The sequence below is a fragment of the Microcebus murinus genome, chromosome 25 (assembly GCF_040939455.1).
Source record: "Microcebus murinus isolate Inina chromosome 25, M.murinus_Inina_mat1.0, whole genome shotgun sequence".
Taxonomy (NCBI): domain Eukaryota; kingdom Metazoa; phylum Chordata; class Mammalia; order Primates; family Cheirogaleidae; genus Microcebus; species Microcebus murinus.
Window position 1 is genome coordinate 6,287,796 of NC_134128.1, and position 20,818 is coordinate 6,308,613.

General features: G+C 37.1%; 1 protein-coding gene across 1 annotated transcript; it reads left to right on the forward strand.

Annotated features, from left to right (window-relative positions):
- Window position 1: 1 nt before the first annotated feature.
- ENKUR (enkurin, TRPC channel interacting protein) lies at window positions 2-20,034 on the forward strand. The gene is made up of 5 exons (XM_012777349.3): window positions 2-746; window positions 8,733-8,878; window positions 10,544-10,767; window positions 14,489-14,635; window positions 19,265-20,034. The coding sequence occupies exons 1-5, from the start codon at window positions 670-672 to the stop codon at window positions 19,436-19,438; spliced, it is 768 nt and encodes a 255-aa protein (XP_012632803.1). The 5' UTR covers window positions 2-669; the 3' UTR covers window positions 19,439-20,034.
- The last annotated feature ends 784 nt before the right edge of the window (window positions 20,035-20,818 follow it).

Below are 20,818 nucleotides of genomic sequence, written 5' to 3' on the forward strand. Positions count from 1 at the left end.
GCTCCGAGCAGCCTCGCGCCGGGCACCTGACTCTCCTCCCGCGCTCCAGCCTACCCGAGCCCTCGGAGCTCCTCCGGCTCCTCCCCTCCCGCGCCGCGCTCCGGCGTCGGCCGTGCGCCAGCGAACCCTCAGCCGCTCGCCCCACCCACGCCGGGATTCGGGCATGCGCACGAGAGCCTTATTGTGTGGCGCCTGCGCACCAGTTGCTTTTCCTACTGTAGCAGAATTCTTCTTTCTCTCCACATTTACGGAGATGGAAAGGAGCACAATATTTTAGGGTACATCCTTTTCACCCTGTTACTCCCAAAGACACATAAACAGTGGCTTCCACATGAACTTCTCAGGCAGGAGAAGGCGCTGCAGAAGGAGGGGCGGGAACCTAGATTGCAGCGCTGCCTTCCACTTCCCCGTCGCCTAGTAACTGTTGCCACAGCAACCGCGCCGTCAACAACGCTAAGCAATCCCCAGAGGAATGGAAAGAGTTTTTTTCTTCCCGAGAGAAGACTGCTAACAAGGGGTCGGAGGGGAATTGCGTGAAAGAGAGAAACCTGAATTTCTTGAGACGGCAAGGGAGTAAGGAAGGAAAGGGGAAGCAGTGAAGAAAGGGACGGAGACACTGGACAGGGAGACAAAAGTTGAGGATAGTTTTTAAGGAGTCATTTGGTGGCCATGGATCCAGCGGGCTCTTCTGAGTGCATTTATAACCTCATACCCAGAGAACTGAAGGCGCCTCCCCAGCCTCCTAGGTATGTGGGTAAGCAAAGATTACCACTTGAAACAAGAACGGGGAATAATTATTCCACTTCAGGAATTAGTATACGTATCGTGGGACTTTAAAAAAATAAAATATATTTTTGTCTCAATGAAGTAGCCTTGGATGACAGCTTCTTAGAGAAGAGGTCTAAGAATCTAGGTATTTAGCATCTAGCAATTCACAGAGGGGCGCTCGAGCGCTGTGTGATGGCCATTTTATTATGTTACACTTAGCCCCCCTTTAATACGGTATGTAATTGTTTTGCAGTTTGTCTACTTGTTCGTAGGTGATGTGGTATATAACAGTGTGAAATATTATGTTGTTGAAAAGAGAAAAATCACAATTTTGATAGGTGAAGCAAAGCAGATGGACTAGTTTCTAAGGTGTTTTTCAGATCTAATGGTTAAATGGGAGGAAGAATGGATGAATAGATATGAACCTCAAAACACGTAATTGAGTTAAAATTTTTATAGAGCTGTTAGACTCCCTTGTATTCTCCAAGTCTTAAACAGGTAATCACAAAGTAAACACTCAAGTTACTCTCATGTGTAGGGACTTAGAACTTATTTAAATCTATAGGGAGAAGGTAAGTAGTGAGGGAAATCTCATCCTTGCTAGGACTTGAAATGTTTCCAGTCTTTTATCTTTATCCTTTTCCTTATGCAAGAAAAACCACTCTAAAAGAGCACTGGGCTAAAAAACAGGCTCTGCAACTAATCGTTTTGGGGATCTTGAATAAAGTTTTATTTGTTTACTGCTCTGTAAAACAAATGTTCTAGAATCTCTAAGGTCCTTTTCAGATCTCTTGGCAAATTATTTTTATTAGTAATTACTGGGGGTGCATGACATCTTCAACAAGTGGGCAACTCATTCAATTTTAAGCCTAAGTTATATATAGTTTTAACCACAGAAGTAACTATATTGTATTTCCATTAGCTTCTCAAAATCTAATAGAGATCAGAAAGAAGAAGGTAAAGTAAGTTATGGCATGATTGCTGAGTTTATGAGGAGTGTTCAAATTGTCTATTGCTGAACTAACTTCTGGGACCAAATCCCTGTGTACTATACAAGATAAAAGTTCCTCCTCTCTGTAACACACTGATAGATTGTATTTTCTATAGAATACTGAATTTGAATGTTAAGATATTTTATTATATAAGTATTCTGTTCATGGTAAATTAAAAAGTTTAACTGCATCTAGGCATTTTTTTCCAAAAAATTTTATAGGAACAATCTATTCATTTGGCAAACCCAGCCCTTATTATGTGTATAATATTGCCCTAGTATATCAGGTTAGGGAATGTTGTAGTGATAGCACAAACTTCTTAGTTTTACTATGAATGAATAAGTAGAAAAAAGGACTTATGGTAAAGAGGAAAAGAAGGCATCTAAATGTGGTGCCAAAAGAACCCTTTCTATTAGGGTGTAGTCAATTTACACTGTCAACAACAACCATAGGATTTTTTGACTCCTCATGCATACAAACCACTAATTTATAAGAAAAGCATAATGAAACATTTAACCAGTTCTCTCTCACCACACCAGCATGAACTTGTCCTAACTCAGTCTTCGCACTAATCATATTAATCATAAGAAAGAATGTATTAAAGTTACAAGTCCTGTTTGCATCACCGTGTTTTAAACCCACCTCCAAGAAAGCTCACCGCAGCTTTGCCAGCTTCTGCCAAGATTGTGACAGTTGGCAACGCCGTGATCTCCCACACCTCAGAGTTTACAGTCTTCTTGGGGAACTGAAATGTGAACATTAAATTAAATGTTGATTAACCACAAAGTAAGATATTATTGAAAACCTCAATGAAAGATGCGGACACTAAATGAAAGCTTTTAGAAGATGGATATATGTGACCAAAATCGGGTGAAGGGCACATTCCTGTAGCTGATTCTTAAGATATGAAAGTGTTGACGTCAATGGGAAGTTATGATTCAGTTTTCAAAATTGGAGTTGCCATAATGCATGAGATGGTTTCCAAGATCTTCACCAAATCTGTCACCCTTCCATTGATGGCTGTAATTATTTAATATCTCCACTCATTCCTTCTCTCCATTTTTTTAAAAGCAGTATTCCAGATATGGTCTGAACAGCCCATGAAACTATTACCTCCTTTCTTTAATACTTGGCACAATACTTTTATCCATGCAGACTAAGTTTCCATTAACATTTTGAAAGTAATATACCACTATTGGCTCACATGGAAAGTACCTGCATGGATTATGACTAAGGTTCATCTCTCCCATCTTCTAATTATGTATCTGATTCTTTTTGATCTCAACTCATTAATCTATGGAAATAGTTTTGAATTATGAATCTTTCATATAGTCTATTAACTATTGTTCTCAGTTTTGCGTGATTTGCAAATCTAATATGTGTGTCTTTTATATCTCCACCTATCATCGAACAGGGCAAGTACTTTGCACTTCAGTAGGCTAAGAGACTTCTCCTTTAAGCTGATAGCAATACTTTTTTGAGTGTTTAGTCACTCAAATGGACCCATTAATTAGTTCATATTTCTCTACCTTATCAGCAAGTATTTAATAAGAAGCTTTGCTAACATCAAAATGCAGACTATTATGTCTAAAATATTTCCCTGATCTATGAGTCTAATCAGTCCTATTTTTTTTAGTTGTTGTTCATTTATGGTGACCTGACACTCCAAATGGGCTCATGTAATCATTTCTTCTCCAAGAACTTAATACAGATTCTCTATACAACTCTTGCAGAAATTGACATCAGGTTTATCAGTATAGTTTCTAGATGCATGCCTTTTGAAAATTGGAATATTTAATGGCCTAAATACCATTAGTTTTTAAAATGCCTTTCTGTTTTTCATTGTGATTAATTGTAACATGTAATCTGCATTTCATTTTTGGAGCTTCCCATTCTTCTTGAACTACATTCCATTTGATCTAGTGTCATTACTGTTATACCTCTATGTCCTGAAATCTTTATAACAACTCCTTGTTTAAAGTAGGGTTAGGTATCTGACTCTGCTGGGCAGTCTGTTCCTTGACCATTATGAACTCTTAGATTACATGGTTATTTTCTCGTGAGGTTCTTGTCATTTCTACTTTGTTGACTAATTACAGATAAGAATTCAGTCAAGGAAAGCAGTAACTCTTTTAATAAGCTTATATTCAAAGAAAGTCAAGACTATCCCAAAGTCTTTTTTTTTTTTACATAATCGCATTTTATGCTAAAATTCCCATTGCTGCAATATATGGTCCCAGAGTTTTATGATTAGTGTTAGAAGCTATTATTTATATTTTTCATGTGGCTAGGTAGTCTTTACAGACTTCCACAATAATAACACTTATCTTCATCTCCTGTATTATTTTACCCAACCGTTCTTCTTATGCTTATATATCATATATTTTTTTATATATGTGATATATATTGTGTATATCAGGCACTCAACTGAAGATGTGCTGTGATTAATAGAATCACCTGATTCTATTGAAGGCCTGGGAAATGAAATAGTCGAAGGGATAATTCAAAAAGGCAATTTTCTGCTTCAGACATATGGATGATCCACAAACAGGATTTTTGTCAGCAAGGAAAATTATAGCTTCCATATGCATTTACTGGTTGAGTGTTCATTTTGAGTTATTGCCTCTAATTTGGACCTTTATAGATAGTACAACAGTGGTAAAAGGTATTAGCACACCTCACTGGCATTTCATGTATACCTAACAATGTTGTTAGAAGAAAATATGCCAACAATAATCCTTAAAATTAGTTGCCAGGGAAATTTGTGGATAAGTGAGCTTTTGTGAATGTTAGACTCGTTTTTTAAAAGTATATTCAATTATAGGCCGGGCGCTGTGGCTCACGCCTGTAATCCTAGCTCTTGGGAGGCCGAGGCGGGCGGATTGCTCAAGGTCAGGAGTTCAAAACCAGCCTGAGCAAGAGCGAGACCCCGTCTCTACTATAAATAGAAAGAAATTAATTGGCCAACTGATATATATATAAAAAAATTAGCCGGGCATGGTGGCACATGCCTGTAGTCCCAGCTACTCGGGAGGCTAAGGCAGAAGGATCACTCAAGCCCAGGAGATTGAGGTTGCTGTGAGCTAGGCTGACGCCACGGCACTCACTCTAGCCTGGACAACAAAGTGAGACTCTGTCTCAAAAAAAAAAAAAAAAAAAAAAAAAAAAGTATATTCAATTATAGAACAGGGTTTACTATCGTAAGAAATTCCATACAATATATTGTAGTATGAGACTTTGTTTGTACAAGTCAGGAAAGTGTGTCAGTCTATCTGTTTCTGTCTGTTATATAATGGCCTAGCACAAGAACTCAAATTTTTAGAAAATAAGACTGTTTCTGCTAGGACACAAGTAAAATGAAGTAAAGGGTTAACAGTTTCAGTTTTTTAAATTTTAATCAAGATAGATATCCAGTAATCATAATGACAAGATACTATTACTATTAATAATATGTTCAATGTATTAATATTTACAATGTGCCACATAACTGTTCTATGTTTTTCACAGTCATTATTTAATTCTCACATGAATTCCCACAGCATAAGATAAATAGATAGTATTTCCCAATTTTATGGGAGAGGAAACTCAGGCTGAGAAAGTTGAGGCAGCTAGGAAAAAACATCAGCTGAGATTGAGACACAAATCTGATACCACAGTCCATGACTTTAATCAGTTTGCATGCTGCCTTTTAGCCTGAGTCAATAAAACACACCTAACACCTTTTGCTTCAATAGCATGTATTATTTTTTTAGTCTTCTGACAATTTATTATGTATCAGATACTGTTTGATATTTATTTATATACTACCTGGTTCTAATGCAATAGGATATTTTTCAATGAGTATATTAAAGCAAATGGGAAATGATGACAGAAAAGTAAGATAATGCTCCAAATGAGGTTATACATGAAATGTATGCTTTAAAATCTTGTATGTTTTCTTGAAGTCTGAAGCTAATTTGACTCAGTTACTAGTAAGCAGCCAGCCCACAAAAGAAGAAAGATTCTTTAAAAATCACTTACACTCTAAGTCACAGCACAGTGTACCAAAGAGGAGAGAACTCCATAGAGAGAGGGCTATGGAAATCTGCAGGAAGATTTCCCTGATGAATTTGGTTGATAGCACATGTATAATGAAACTACCAAGGCCAGGGAAATAACCAATGGAAAGCAGTAGTCCCAGGTAAAGTTCATGTTCCCACCAGCCAGAGTGGAGACACCTCCTAACACACAGGACATTAAGTAATGCACTCAGAAGTATTATACATTGCCTCAGTAGTGGGGCCAAAGTAGAACTAGTCTAAAAGTCCTTCTGGACTTACCCTAAAACTTAAAAGCAAGCCTTAAAAGGATCACACTGTTTTTAACTATCATAATTGCACTCTGCATCCCAGAATAAAGCTAAAGAAAAAATTTAAAGAATACAAAAAAAAAAAAAAAAGAAAGAAAGAAAGAAAAGGAAAGAAAAGAAAAGAAAAGAAAAATTCAGCAACTGACAATGTAAAATTCACAATGTTTAGCATGCAATCAAAAATTCCTGCATGCAAAGAAGCAGGAAAATATAATGCATAACCAAGAGAAAAAATAGTCAATACAAACAGACATAGAAATGGCATATATTAGAGAATTAATAGAGAAGGGCATTATAAGAGCTATTTTAAATATTCATGATATGTTCAAAAAAGTAGAGGAAAGCCCAATTAAGATATGCAGAGAAAAGGAAGGGGTGGGGGAAGGAACTTACAGACATAAAGAATACCAAATCCAGAAGGAAAAAAGTATAATAGATGAGATTAATAGCAGCTAAGACATCGAAGAAGAAAATATAGGTGAATTTGAAGGCATGGTAATAGAACAACACAAAATGAAACACAAAGACAAAAAGACTGAAAAGGAAAACAGAGAATTAGTGATCCTTGCACAACATCAAGAAGCCTAATAAAGTATAATTAGAATCACAGAAGAGGAAAAAGATGGGAAAACAGAAGAAATATGTCAAGGGGAAATAATATCAAGGATTTATGGGCTTTATACCACATAGAGAAGTAAAATATGTACAACACTCTAGGACAAAGGTCAGGGGTGGATGCAAGTATTCTTTTGTAAGGTTCTTATACCATATACAAAGTGGTATAATATTACTTGAAGGTAGGCTATGATAAGTAAAACATGTATAGTGTAAAGCTAGGGTTTTCACAAAATGAAACAAAACAAAAAACAAGACAGTATAAAAAGGGGAAAAGAATGAGCAATGGGATTTGTAGAAAATAGCAAGATGGAAAATTAAACACAAACATTTTTAAAGTCCCATTAAATGAGAATGGTCTAACTATACCAAATAAAAGTGAATGTTAGTTAGGTAAAATTTCTATGCTGTCTATAAGGAACCCTCTTTAAAAATAAACATTTAGGCCAGGCATGATGGCTCATGCTTGTAATTCTAGCACTTTGGAAGGCCAATGTGGGAGGATCACTTGAAGCAGGAGTTCAAGGCCAGTCTGAGCAAGAGTGAGACCCCATCTCTACCAAAAATGGAAAAATTGGCCAGGTGTGGTACAGTGTGCCTATAGTCTTAGCTACTCAGGAGGTTGAGGTAAGAGGATTCCTTGAGCCAAGGAGTTTGAGGTTGCAGTGAGCTATGATGACACCACTGCAATCTAGCCCAGGAGACAAAGTGAGACCCTGTCTCCAAAAAAATTAAAATAAATAAATAAACAGAGACAAGTAAAAAGTCCAAGGAAAGAAGACCTACTATTGCAAATCAAAGGAATGCTGGAATAACATCAGACAGAGTCCATTTTTAGAGGACAGAATTTTGAAGGAATAAAGGCTGTTATTTTATGATAAAGTGGTCAGTTTTTCAAGAAGATATAGCAACCTAAATAATATGTACCTATGTACCTAAATAATATGTAATAACAGAGCTTCAAAATGTATAAAGCAAAAGCTATTTGAATTAAAAGAGGAAATAGTCAAATCCAAATACATAGTTGGAGACTTCAGCAACTCTCTTTAAATAATTTATAGAATAAGTAGACAAAATCAGTAAGGATATAGAACATTTGAAACCACTATCAGCCAGTTTTATCTAATTGTCATTTGTAGAATATAGCGTCCACAGTGGCAGAATACACTTTTAATTGTATACAGAACAATTACAAGATAGACCAAACTTTGTGCCATAACACAAGTGTTAGAAAATTTAAAAGGATTAAAATCACACAAAGTATATTCTCTAATCACAATGAAAATCAATTAGAAAGCTTTCTGGGAAATCCCAAATATATGAAAACTAAACAAACATGTCTAAACAATCTTCTAAATCAAAGATCATATCAAAAGGAAATTTAAAAGGTATTTTGGGCTGAATGAAAATGAAATGTGGCATATCAAAATTTGCAGGGTGAAGCTAAAGTGCTGCTTAGGGGGAATTTTATAGCTTTAAACACTTATATTAGGAAAGTATAAAGTTTTGAAATCTAATACCTAAACTTAAGAAACTTAAAAACAAACAAACAAATTAAACCCAAAGTAAGAAGAAGAAATTATAAAGATCAGTGCAGAAATAATTAAAATGGAAAACATGTGAACATTAGAGAAAATGGATGAAATTCTGGTTCTTTGAGAAGATTAATAAAATGAATAACCCCCTAGCCAGACTTACCAGCAGAGAGAAAGAGAGAGAGAAAACACAAATTACTAACCTCAGGAATGAGAGAGGTGACATCACTACAGATGCTACAGATGCTCAAAGGATAACAAGGAAATACTGTGAGCAGCTTTACCCTGGCACCTCTTTCTTAGGGCAGAACTTGCTGAACCCTGATGGACAGGGCTCTGATAATCATGTTTTATAACTATTCTTTCCCATATGAATATAAGACTTAAATAATTTAGAAATGTATGCCTGTTTTTAAACTTTAAATAATTTTTACTAGAAATATAAATGCTACAACTTATTAAATTTATTTTTAGGTACATATCAATTTTTAGGGCAGGTGTAAAAGATGACATGAAAAAGTTTAAAAATGCAATGAAAACTATGGGACCAGCAAAAGTTGAATTACCTTCTCCAAAGGATTTCCTAAAGAAACATTCAAAGGACAAAGCTCTACCACCAAGTAGGTTTTATCACTCTTAATATTTAATATTAAAAATGTTAGAGGGGCCCAGCCTGGTGGCTCATGCCTGTAATTTTAGCACTTTGGAAGGCTAAGGTGGGAGGATCACTTGAGGCCAGGAGTTTGAGACCAGCCTGGGAAATAGCAAGACCCTGTCTCTATAAAAAATAAAAAAAATTAGCTGTGTGTAGTGGTGTGTGCCTATAGTCCCAGCTACTCAGGAGGCTCAGTCATGAGGATCACTTGAGCCCAGGAGTTTGAGGTTGCTGTGAGCTGTAATGACATCATTGCACTCTAGCCCAGGCCACAGAGCCCTTCCAGACCTTCTCTCAAAAAAAAAAAAAAAAAAATTGTGTAAATTCTTAAAAAGGTCAAACAATGAAGAAATGAATAAAGTCAAAGTCCCTAGTGATTGTAATGGGGTTAACATTGGAGTGAGGCCTTATCAAAATTATTGTTGCTTTTGGTTCTTGGAAATAAATTATAATTATTTCACGTTTTAGCATTTTGACAATCCATTTTGATGTGACTATAGCAAGACAGATTGGTTGGAATGGTCAAAGTGAAGAGGCTGTGTTAAAATGGCCAATTTCATCTGCTATTAATGAAGAGAGTGTGGTATAGTGAAATAAATAAGATAAATTCTGGATAATAGTTACTTTAGGATACAATCGAGGAAGAGTGGATAAAAAATTTCAGCTATATTGGTAATATTTTATTTGTTAAGCTGTGTGTTAGGTACACAGCCATGACATGATTTTTATCCCTTGGTATAATAATAGTTTTAGTGGAAAATCCATAACTTCTTAGACTTTCAGTACAAGTTTGGTTTATTAACTTGGTGATTTTATAATCATTTTCCTCTGAAGAAGCAATTATTGGTAATATTAATAAAACTCAGAAAAGAATTTTAAAGTTTTTCATTTAAACCTACTTTACATGGAAAAGCTGAACATTTGTTGTTGAAATATTTATCAGAAAATAGTTTCATAATAGCCAGTAAAAATGCATTAGTTAGCTAGCACATAATTTGGGGTGCTTATCCTTCTCCTTAGATTTTTTATACTGTTTTTCAACCTATTAATTATGTTGCCCTTAATTTTTTTCATTTTGATTGCTGAGTTTTTTTTATTTTTTAAAACTCATTTTATTGAGGTATGATTTACATGTACAAAGCTGGTGAGTTTGGGGACAATTATAAACTTTTGCCTTAAATATTTGAAAAAATATATATATATATCAATTTTTTGTGGTTTTTTTTGAGAGAGAGAGAGAGTCTCACTCTGTCACCCAGGTGGAATACAGTGGCATCATCATAGCTCACTTTAGCCTCAAACTCCTGGGCTCAAGTGATCCTCCTGCCTCAGCCTCCCAAGTAGCTGGGGCTGCAGGCAAGCTCTGCGATGCCCTGCTAATTTTTCTATTTTTAATAGAGGCGGGGGTCTTGCTCTTGCTCAGGCTGGTTTCAAACTCCTGACCTCAAGCAATCCTTTTGCCTTGGCCTCCCAGAGTGCTAGGATTACAGGTGTAAGCCACTGAGACTGACCTTGAATATATTATGAATAAAATTTCACTATACTAGTGGTAAAATATATGGATATTATAAATAGTACGGGTAGCAATGTTGATAGTTTAATATTAACAAGGAAATGTTATGTTTAACAGAAAAAAAGTTCGATTGGAATGAACCCAGAAAGCCTGCCGTGCCATTAAGAGATGACCATCCAGTCATGGGAATACAGAGTGGAAAAAATTTTATAAACACAAATGCAGCTGATGTCATCATGGGAGTGGCTAAAAGGCCTAAACCAATTTATGTTGACAAGAGAACTGGAGACAAGCATGATCTTGAAACCTCAGGACTACTTCCAAAGTACATCAATAAGAAGGTAGACTTGTGATATATTAATGACAGACCTGAGTTCAAGTAATTTAAGTACGGTGTTCATAGTGATTGTCTATATTATCATTAATAGCGCTCTCACTGGACAAATTATCTAGATTGCCAATTCCCGTCCCTTTGCACTCTGTGTTTGGTCTAAATCTAATGTGGTGAAGTTACAGAGAATTTGTAGTAAACAGTACCATGTAGTTCAGCAGATGAAAGTTATAGCATTTCCTTAATTTCAATCACTAATATATTTAGCAATTATAACAAACATTCTCTGAAAGATATTAATTTTTGGTTAGGTAGAAATGTCACTAAAGCTGTCACTACTGTAAATCTAGAAGGAATAACCTTGTAGAACATTTTAAGATGCAGTCATTAAATTATAGTAACTTGTAGCAGAATAAAAGAAATCAAGAGGACTACAAATTTGGAACCATCCATCTCATCAGTGTAGTATAAATGATCCTCATTATTATTATTATTATTATTATTATTTTTAGAAACAGGGTCTCACTCTATTACCCAGGCTAGAGTGCAGTGTTGCAGTCATAGATCACCGCAGCCTCCAACTCCTGGGCTCAAGCGATCCTCCTGCCTCAGCCTCCTAAGTAGCTGGAACTACAGGCATGTGCCACTAGGCCTGGCTAATTTTTAAATTTTTTTTATAGAAATAGTGTCTTGCTGTGTTGCCCAGACTGGTCTTGAACTCCTGGCCTCAAGCAATCCTCCTGCTTTGGCCTCCCAAAGTGCTAGGATTAATGAGCCACCACACCTGGCCTTTATTACTGTTTTAATGTGAATATATTTATTTTTAGTTTGGAGTAAAACCTTGAAACTGAACAATAATCTAGTGTTTTTGGAGTCTTCATTTCTAGCTAAAGAGATGTTTATCAGATAGGCTTATAAATTCATTGGTGAACATAATAAAAGCTTGTGTTTAATGGTTTAAATATAGAAGATCTTTAAAAAAAAAGCTTACCAAAAAACTTATATAAATCCTATTTTATTTTGTATATTATAGAGCTTAAACGTGCTGGAAACACATAGTAAAATATGAGTGCGAAATTCTAAAGAATAATAATAAATAATAACAAGTTGTGGCAAGAAAGAAAGGAAGGGAGGGAGGCGGAAAAGAAATGGCCGTAGTGAGTTTGGGGGCCTTGCGGGAGGCAGGGCAATGATCTGCCCTGATAAATCTAATGTCCATTGTGATCAAAACAGGAACCTCAAGGCCGTTTTCAGAGATTACTGCTTATTCTCTGAGAAACTCTTCTCACTCAATAGTCTAAGATCGTCTTATTTAGCAGGACTCTAGCAGTTGGCAACACAGGTCAATAAAGTCACCTCAGGCTCCTTTGGATACTTCTTCTTCCTTCTGTGGCTCCTGGAAGCTGCTCATAGCTAGTTCTGGTCCCATAGGATGGGGAAAAGTAGAAAGTTCACTCTCCCAGCTCTTTAAAGCCACTTCTAATCCATCATCATTTCTCCACTCTCACATAAAACCCTTCTCCTCCAATGGTCATGCCACCAACTGTCACGCACCCTGTCCCTACATCTTCTGCCTTGCACAGGAAATTGAGAGTATCCATCACGGAAACAGAAAAATAGTGATCTGCCTGTGCTTGTTTACCAAGCTGTGAAGACACCAAGCACTCTATCGGCCCCTTGGTGTTGCTGACAGAGCAATCAATGCTTATGAAAGTCTGACTCGACTTACTTTTCACTAATCAAAGTTAAGTTTTAAAAATCGATTACTATCTCAGCAAGCAAGATAGTAAATAGATCCTTTCGAAGGCAATACCATTTTTTTTAAAAAAGTGACTGAACCTCATGTTTTAATTCCAAATAAATCACATGCCATTTGCTCAGAGAAACACTTTGTGAGAACAAACTAAAGCATGGATGATTACATGAGGCATTTGGCAATGGTAGTTAAGACAGCATTTCAAATTCTAACTCTGCCACTTAAACTCTGTGACTTGTTAGTCATTGGATTGATCACAGGGTCGTAGTGAGGATTAAATGACATGAAGAACATTAAGCACTTGACATAATGCCTGGCACCTAATAAAAGCTTAACAAAGAGTGAATACTATAATATATGCAATTATTAATATTAATAGTACATATTAGCCCTCAATGATTCAGCACATAGGACCATTTCAGATCACTGAAGCTATTGCCCACCATTTGTGAAATTGTTTTTTTCTGGAATATATGGCATCATTGCTTTTCTTAAACAGAGCATGCCAAATATAATTTATTTTTGTGTGTGTGATGCTGCAGAATCATCGTCATGAACATCAGTTATTATATTGAGCTGTAAGAGACCCAGCCCTCAGCGTGTCCTGAAGTGGATCAGCCTGTTTCCCGCTGCGCTGGCTCACCACAATTCTGTGTCTCTGATTCACTTGTGCTGTTCTTTGCAGCTTTCCAGAGCACATTTATGTCAGGACCTCTATCCCTCGTTCAGCCAGGATGGGGTAGGTTATGCTGAAGTAACAAATAGCCCCCAAATTTCAGTAACTTAAAGTGACGGTTTTATTGTTTGCTTGTGCCACATGCTCACTGAGGGTTGTTAGAGGCTCTGCTTCCATGTTATCCTCTTTCTAGGACCCAGAAAAGCCAGAACATTGCTTGTCACCAGACCAGACACAAAAAGAACTCAGCAAGTCATCCCCCAGTGCTTACGGCTTCTACCCACAAGTGACAGAGGTCACTGCCACTCCCACTCCCACCGGGCAAGTTAGGTCATATGGTCATGTCTTGCTTTGAAGGGAGAAGGAAAATTGTCCTACTTTAGTGCCCAGAAGGAAAAGAACCAGAATATTTATAAATAGTTTTAATGACTACCATACCCCGTCAACTGCTGCTTGCTGAGAGAGTTCTCTGACTTCCTTATTTATCTATTAGTTTCTTTCTCCTTTCTATCCTCTATTTTACTTCAGAGCACTTATACATTATCTGATACTCCGTTTTGGTGAGTCTCTGTCACCACAGAATACAAATTTCATGGGGGCAGAAACTTTGTCTTAAAAAAAATAAAGGCAACTTTGTCCTTCTTGTTCATTATTATACCTAGCACCAAGTACATTCTCAAATAATTTTTGGAAGAATGAACACATAGGATTTCTGTTTCTCTAGACAGTGACATCAACGCATTTTGCTAATCTGAAAGAATCACAGCTGACTGCTTCACTGTCAGTCCTTGCAAACACCCCAGGAGCCTAAAAATATATTTTACATTTCCAAAACCAAGCTAAGGGTCCCAAGTGAATCTCCTCTTAACAATGATATGCTTGGTATCTTTTAAGGGTTTGTTTTTATAATGTCTTGGAAGCCTTTGTCTTCTTTTATTTAAGAAGACTATGAAAAAGAGACCTTCAGATATTTTTCACGGTAAAAGCTGAAGCACATGAAAGATAAAACCCAACTCCTAGGAGTAAACTGAGGGCCAAGTCATCTGCTAAACACAAGCACTGGAAACATTTATTAATAGAAGAGGGAAAACAAGAACCACAATATCAACTCAGACAGTTTTAAAAGACTAGAATCAACTAGTTCTCAATGAGGAAAATCACCAAATTTTGTCAATTTACAGGGTATGAGCAAAGGCTTTAGTCTGCAACATCTCGTTATCTCCCTGTCATTGGTTGGTTTGTACGTATATAAGATTGCATTCAGGATATTGATTATGTTTTTCTGAAAAATCCTTGCAGGATTATGGTGTCATACCTGAATACATATGTAAGCGAAATGAGGAAGTAAAGAGAGCCCAAGAAGAATATGATTCTTATATCCAGGAAAAACTCAGGAAAGCCGCTATGAAAAGGCTCTCCGATGAAGAAAGGGAGGCAGTTCTGCAGGTGAGTGTTGTGTAGTTTATGTTCATCTGGAACTCTCTGGAACATTCCTGAAAGAGCTACCATCAACTTGATTATTAAAGCCAGCACTTTTTTTTGAAACCAGAACAATCTCTTCTGGTTATAATGGCAAACTACTTGCAGCAAAGCCAGCTCTTTGGGGAGAGCAAAAAGTTGTAATATAGGGGTTCATTCAGTAATATTTTGTTTCCACTTTGGAGCTTCTGGTTTTTTTCTGAACTAGTGTTGTAAGGAAACCTACCTTCTTCTACAACACACATGTATAAATGAGGCAAAGAAGCATTTTTATTTTCATTCGTATGTTCCTGCATTTGTAAAAAATAATATTCATAAATTATATATCTTTCACTAGATGGAGCTCTAGAATAATTGAAACTGTCTCTAGACCAATATTTTCTTCTTTCCTAAAAGCCAAACGTCCAAATTTTTAACTAAAACAGATATTAGGCTTTATGTATATCTTTCTTATTTTGAATAAAATAAACTTAAACGTATATTTACACCAGAGTTTTTAATTCTGGAGTTTTATCTGAAGCATTTAACATATTAGGGTGTGTGAGTGGGGGTTGCTGCTTGTCATTTGTAGCGTGTTCACCAAGCACCTACTCGCACCTTCCATAGTCCCGCTCATGCTGATAGAGATATAGACAGCACTTTCATCTTTGCTTTTTATTTTGAAAGCTTTCTACAAAGCCATTTCTACTGCCTTATTAATCTCTGTTGAAAAATGGATTCATATGCTGTTACAAATTCTTAACATTTTATTAGTCATCGTAATCATCAATAAACGTTTCTCACACGCTAAGCCCTGAGGATATTAAAGAAAGGCGTAAGATAAGACTTCTGCTATGGGGAATGTTGTAATGTAATTGATGTAAGTTAATTGGCATCTATACACATGTACAGGCATGAACGTGTGCGTGTGTGTGTAGCGATCGCAAGTTGAATAAGGTGCCAAGGCACCAGTCACCACTGACAGACCCAGATCCTTAGCAGAGCGAGGGTGTGTCCCAGACAGCAGGAGCGGCTTAAGGGCAGGGACTTTCTCTGTTGACAGCGGCATCCCCAGGGCCCCCATGCCCAGTAAAACACAGATGTTCAGAACGTGCTGGAAAGGAGGGAAGCGGACAGGCAGGAAGGCTGGCAGACACGGGAGTGGGAACTGGCATGTCCCTGTCAGGGAGCGTGCTGGTCTCTGGCCCCTTCTCTCCCTCTCATTTGGATTCTCCCATTTTCAGAAAGTACACACCTTTGTGAAAGCCACGTCCTTATACCTAAAAATGCTGGAAAAGGGACAGGCTCTTTCCTCCTGTGTCTTTTTGGCTGTAGTAGATAAGCAGCCGTCAGCTTCCTGTCATGATCGCTGCAGTTACCTTCCCTGCGACTCCTTACCAGCCAGGGAGCACAGCTGTGTGGTAAGAAAGCCACTGACCCTCCCCCCGACAGCCAGAGCCGTGCTTCCCTCCCTGGTTAAGAGCTGCACATGGTTCCATGACAGTGTGGTTGTATGTCTCCGAGTAAGTCCCATTCTGCTCAATCTTCATAAAGTAGCAGGCTCATTATACCCAGAAGAGATCATCTGTCTAATGATTCCAAACTCCATTATACCTGGAAGGGATCATCTGGTCTGAGGATTCCAAACTTCTCATTTTATAGATGAGGACAGAAAATACAAATAGATTAAGCGGACCCCTTTGTTCACTCATCCCGTCATTCATTTATTGAACATCTACTATGTGCCAAGCACAGTCCCCAACCAGGGGGATACTGCAGCGAGCAAAACAAGCCCTTACTGTCATGAACTTAGAATTTGGTTTGCATTTTGCCTTGGTCACAAAATTATCCAGAGGATGGACAGGGACTAAAACTCACGTTTACCAATGGCCAGGCCGGGTTTTCCCTCTGCATTGCGCAAAGGGGCATAGGAGGTGGCAGAGGAAGCTCTTTCAGTCACAGACAGCTCAGGCAGGATATAGAAGGCAGCTCTACCGGAATGCGGAAGGGACTGTAGGAAGGAACCATTTATGGAATGAAGTAGGGTTAAGGGAACCATCGAGGAACGCTGAGGACCCCAGAACTAAGGACAACAGGAATTCGCCACCATCTGAGCTTGACAGACTGGGACAAGAAGCAACATTGCCAGAGCCCAGGGGGAGCTGGGGCCTGGACGGAGGTTACAGTCACAGATGAATGCTAGAATTATCGTCAGGGGGGAGAGGGGAGAAATGCCCCAATCTCTCTCTTGTCCCTCCAGGGCCTTCTTCTTCTTCTTCTTCTTTTTTTTTTTTTGAGACAGACTCTCGCTTTGTTGCCCAGGCTAGAGTGAGTGCCGTGGCATCAGCCTAGCTCACAGCAACCTCAAACTCCTGGGCTCAAGCAATCCTCCTGCCTCAGCCTCCCAAGTAGCTGGGACTACAGGCATGCACCACCATGCCTGGCTAATTTTTTCTATATAGCTGGCCAATTAATTTCTTTCTATTTATAGTAGAGATGGGGTCTTGCTCTTGCTGGTTTCGAACTCCTGACCTTAAGCAATCTGCCCTCCTCTGCCTCCCAGAGTGCTAGGATTACAGGCAGGAGCCACAGGGTCCAGCCTCTTCCAGGGCCTTCTTTGGCTGAACTCACTCAGCTGCCAGAGGGAGAGAGAGCCAGAGGAACAGCCCTCGAGGCTTAACGCCCACCCTCTCCCCCAGTCACACAGCAGGGCCAGAAGGGGGAGAAGGTTTTGCCGTGAGAGGAGGGGGTGCACTTCTTATTACATAAAAATACTTCTTATTATAGGTCCACTTCTCCCTGTTTGAATTTTTCCCAAAATTCCCAATATTATTTCAGCATTAAAATAGAAGAGAGAAAAATAAAGAAATAAAAATAAGGGAAAATCGCTATTGCTGCAATGGATAAAAGATCTTTTTTAGATGAAATAACCAAAAAAAAAAAAAAAAGGGCTTAGAAACAGCAAGGAGCCTATTTCACTCTCATGTGAAATATTAGTTACATTGAGTTTCCATCCCTCGCTGTTGACTTTGATCCGAACGTTATTGTACACACTGGAAGATAAAAGCAAACTATGCTTTAAAAGAAAATACAGAGGAAAAAAGTGTAGCTGCTGTGACCACAAGTAATATGGAAATATCACCCAACTAGCTAAGGAAAACCTTTGATATTTGAAAGTGTCTAAATACATAGATTTCCTCTCTGTGGTGGCCGCCTGCAGGGCACTGTGGGGACCATTTCACATTTCATAATGAAAGACTGTGCAGAAACAGAATTCTTTTGAGGACCTCTTTTTAGAATCCATCTCATACACCATTATGAATTGCGTTAACCTACCCCTCTCTTTTTAAAATTTAATCTGGATACTTTTCCTTCTCTCGTTTCCCTTTCCCAGATTCTATTCTCACTCAATAAGGTGTCAACCTTTCCCTCAAATAGCCTGTTCTGTATAGCGTGCTCTAGCCTACCGTCACCTTTACCTAAGCCTGGGATCAATCATTGAAACGTTATTGTCCCCAAGAAGTTTCTACGAGATTAAATTGGAACTATGAGGGCTTATGATGAAGGAATTATTATATAACACATTATTAACCCACCTTTAGACCTAAATGTATGGCCATGGTTTCCAAGGACCATGTTTTCAAGGCAATATTTTAAATCGCGCTTTCTGTTTTGCCTTTTGTTTTTGTGTGAAGAAAATCATCTGTGCGCCCAGAATAAATAATAAAAAGTGTTCATTTATAACATTTGATTGAATGAATTTAATTAGTAGTTTTAAGACCATTTTGTCAGTGGAGCTCCTAGTGCACTGTGATAAGAAAAGATCACTATACAGGGATGGAAATAACCCTTATGGCTCCTGAGAGATCTGTAATTTTGAATTTGTTGATTTCTGAGAATATAAAACATTAACTACATTATTTATTGCATGAGCATGGGTGTCACATTTAACCATCTTTCAGTTGTTTCTAGAATACATTAATAGGAAATAGAGATCCCTTGACTATATGGAGGGCGATGTGTTCTAATGTATTGAAAAGATATATTAAGAATTTTACAAAAGATCACTTTTTAAAAATTGAATTTTGGTATTTTTGTCAAATATAAGAAAATATAGTCATGTAAGTCATAATTAGGTCTTTTGATGTGATTTCTCTGTCAAAGAATGTGACTAAAAAAGAAATTTTTAAAGAAACAAAGTAAAAGTTTCATAAGAAAAAATTTCCTTTTCAAAAATGGTTTTTACATGGGGCTGTCCATTCTAAGTTGTTGTTGCTTTTTAACCAAAGCATTTGCTATGAGCTTTAGCTTCATACTACTCATAACCCTGCATGCACTATCGGATGATAAAAAACAAGTACAGTAACATTAAAAACAGAGCGAATAAATACTCCCAATGGGAATTCAGCACACAGTTAAGGAAAGGATTTGGCCTCTGTGCAGTATTTTTGGTTACTGTGGCCAAGTACTTGATAAGTACATATCGTTTTGAAAGTTATTCTCATGTTTTCTTTACCTATTTATATTTTTCATTACCACTTTGCTTTTCCATTTTCCTTTTTTTTTTTTTTGCAGTTGACTTTAGTGTTTACAGTTTTCTTTACCATTTATTTGCAGGGACTGAAAAAGAACTGGGAGGAGGTACACAAAGAGTTTCAGTCCCTCTCTGTCTTCATAGATTCCACCCCAAAAAAGATGCGCAAGCAGAAGCTGGAAGAAGAAATGAAGCAGCTAGAACACGACATTGCTGTGATCGAAAAGCACAAAATTATTTATATTGCCAATAAGTGATAATGGGTTTCTAAAGTATAATAGCTTTAATGTAGGAACAAAACATGGAAAATATGAAAATAAAACTATTTTTTCAAAAAGGAAAATGCTATGAGGAGGATAAAAATGTCTTAATCAAAATGCTTAGGCAGTGTTTAAAGAATAATAACAATTGTGATTCCCTCACACAAAAGAAAAGTTTGTTTTTCCTAATGTTATGTCTTCCACGTCTAAACCATTAAAGTCTGAGGCTCCATGTTCCAGTTCTATAATGTAATTCATTATTATTTTGTGCTTGTTTCACATTAACATTAATTTCTGGGCCCTGAAAAAATAAAGTCAGTACTCAGAACTTCAGATTTTTTCGGCACTGTATGATACAAAGAGCACAACTTTAAAAACTGTTAAGTATTTAGAATTGGAAATAGTAGCATATTTCTTATTACTCTATAGTGTCTCCTACACATTGTTTCCAAGCTCCACAAATTTAAAAGATACATTATCCAGTGGTGTATTTCTAGTACTCATAACACTATATATAATGAAAGGCTTATATTTGGATGAAGAAAAATTAAGAAGACAACTTACAAAATCAAGAGGACAACTTATAAAAGGCATCAATGAGAATGATGAAGAGAATAATCTCCTTCCTGGAATACCAAAGTTTAAAAACTTTAATACTTATTGCATAATTTGCTATGTGTATTTTACAAAAGTGAGTTATTTTTGTCTTTTTGGTCCTTATCTATTTTGTGAATTCTAAAGTTACTATTTGTAAGATTACCTAATTTATTAAGCAATAAATTTATGTAAGTAGAGCTGTTTTCAGCTCAAAATAAGAAAAAAATCTGTAAGTATCTAAGAGGAAAAGATTCTTTTATGAAATTTTAGATTAGAGAAATTTGATAAAATATATGCAAACTACAAAATATCAGAGAAATAACAATTTCTACTGCCTAACACTTATTTTTATTATCTAGACAACACAGGAAAAGAATGACAACTTTTTCAAACTTTTTCACAAACAGAACTTGAGAGCATTGTAGAAAAGCTTACTTTAGTTAATTTAAGAAAAATGTTTATGTACAATTGTTTTTGAAAATTGGCTTTAAACGTTTTTCACATCTCTTTATTAGCCCTCCTTTTTTATTCCTTTATTAACTTAGGGCAGGTATAAAATAAAGGATAGCATTGATAAATTCTTGCTTATCTAGAATGGGTGGTTGCTGTTTAGGATAGGCTAATAGCTGTGACAATAAACCCCCAAATTTTTAATTAAATATACATAATAGAAACTCAATTCTTGCTCGTACAACAGGACTGTGCTATGAACAGGTCAGGCAGGCACCTTTTCTACAGTTGTTCGGGGACCCAGACTTACGGCGTGGGTAGGTTCCATCC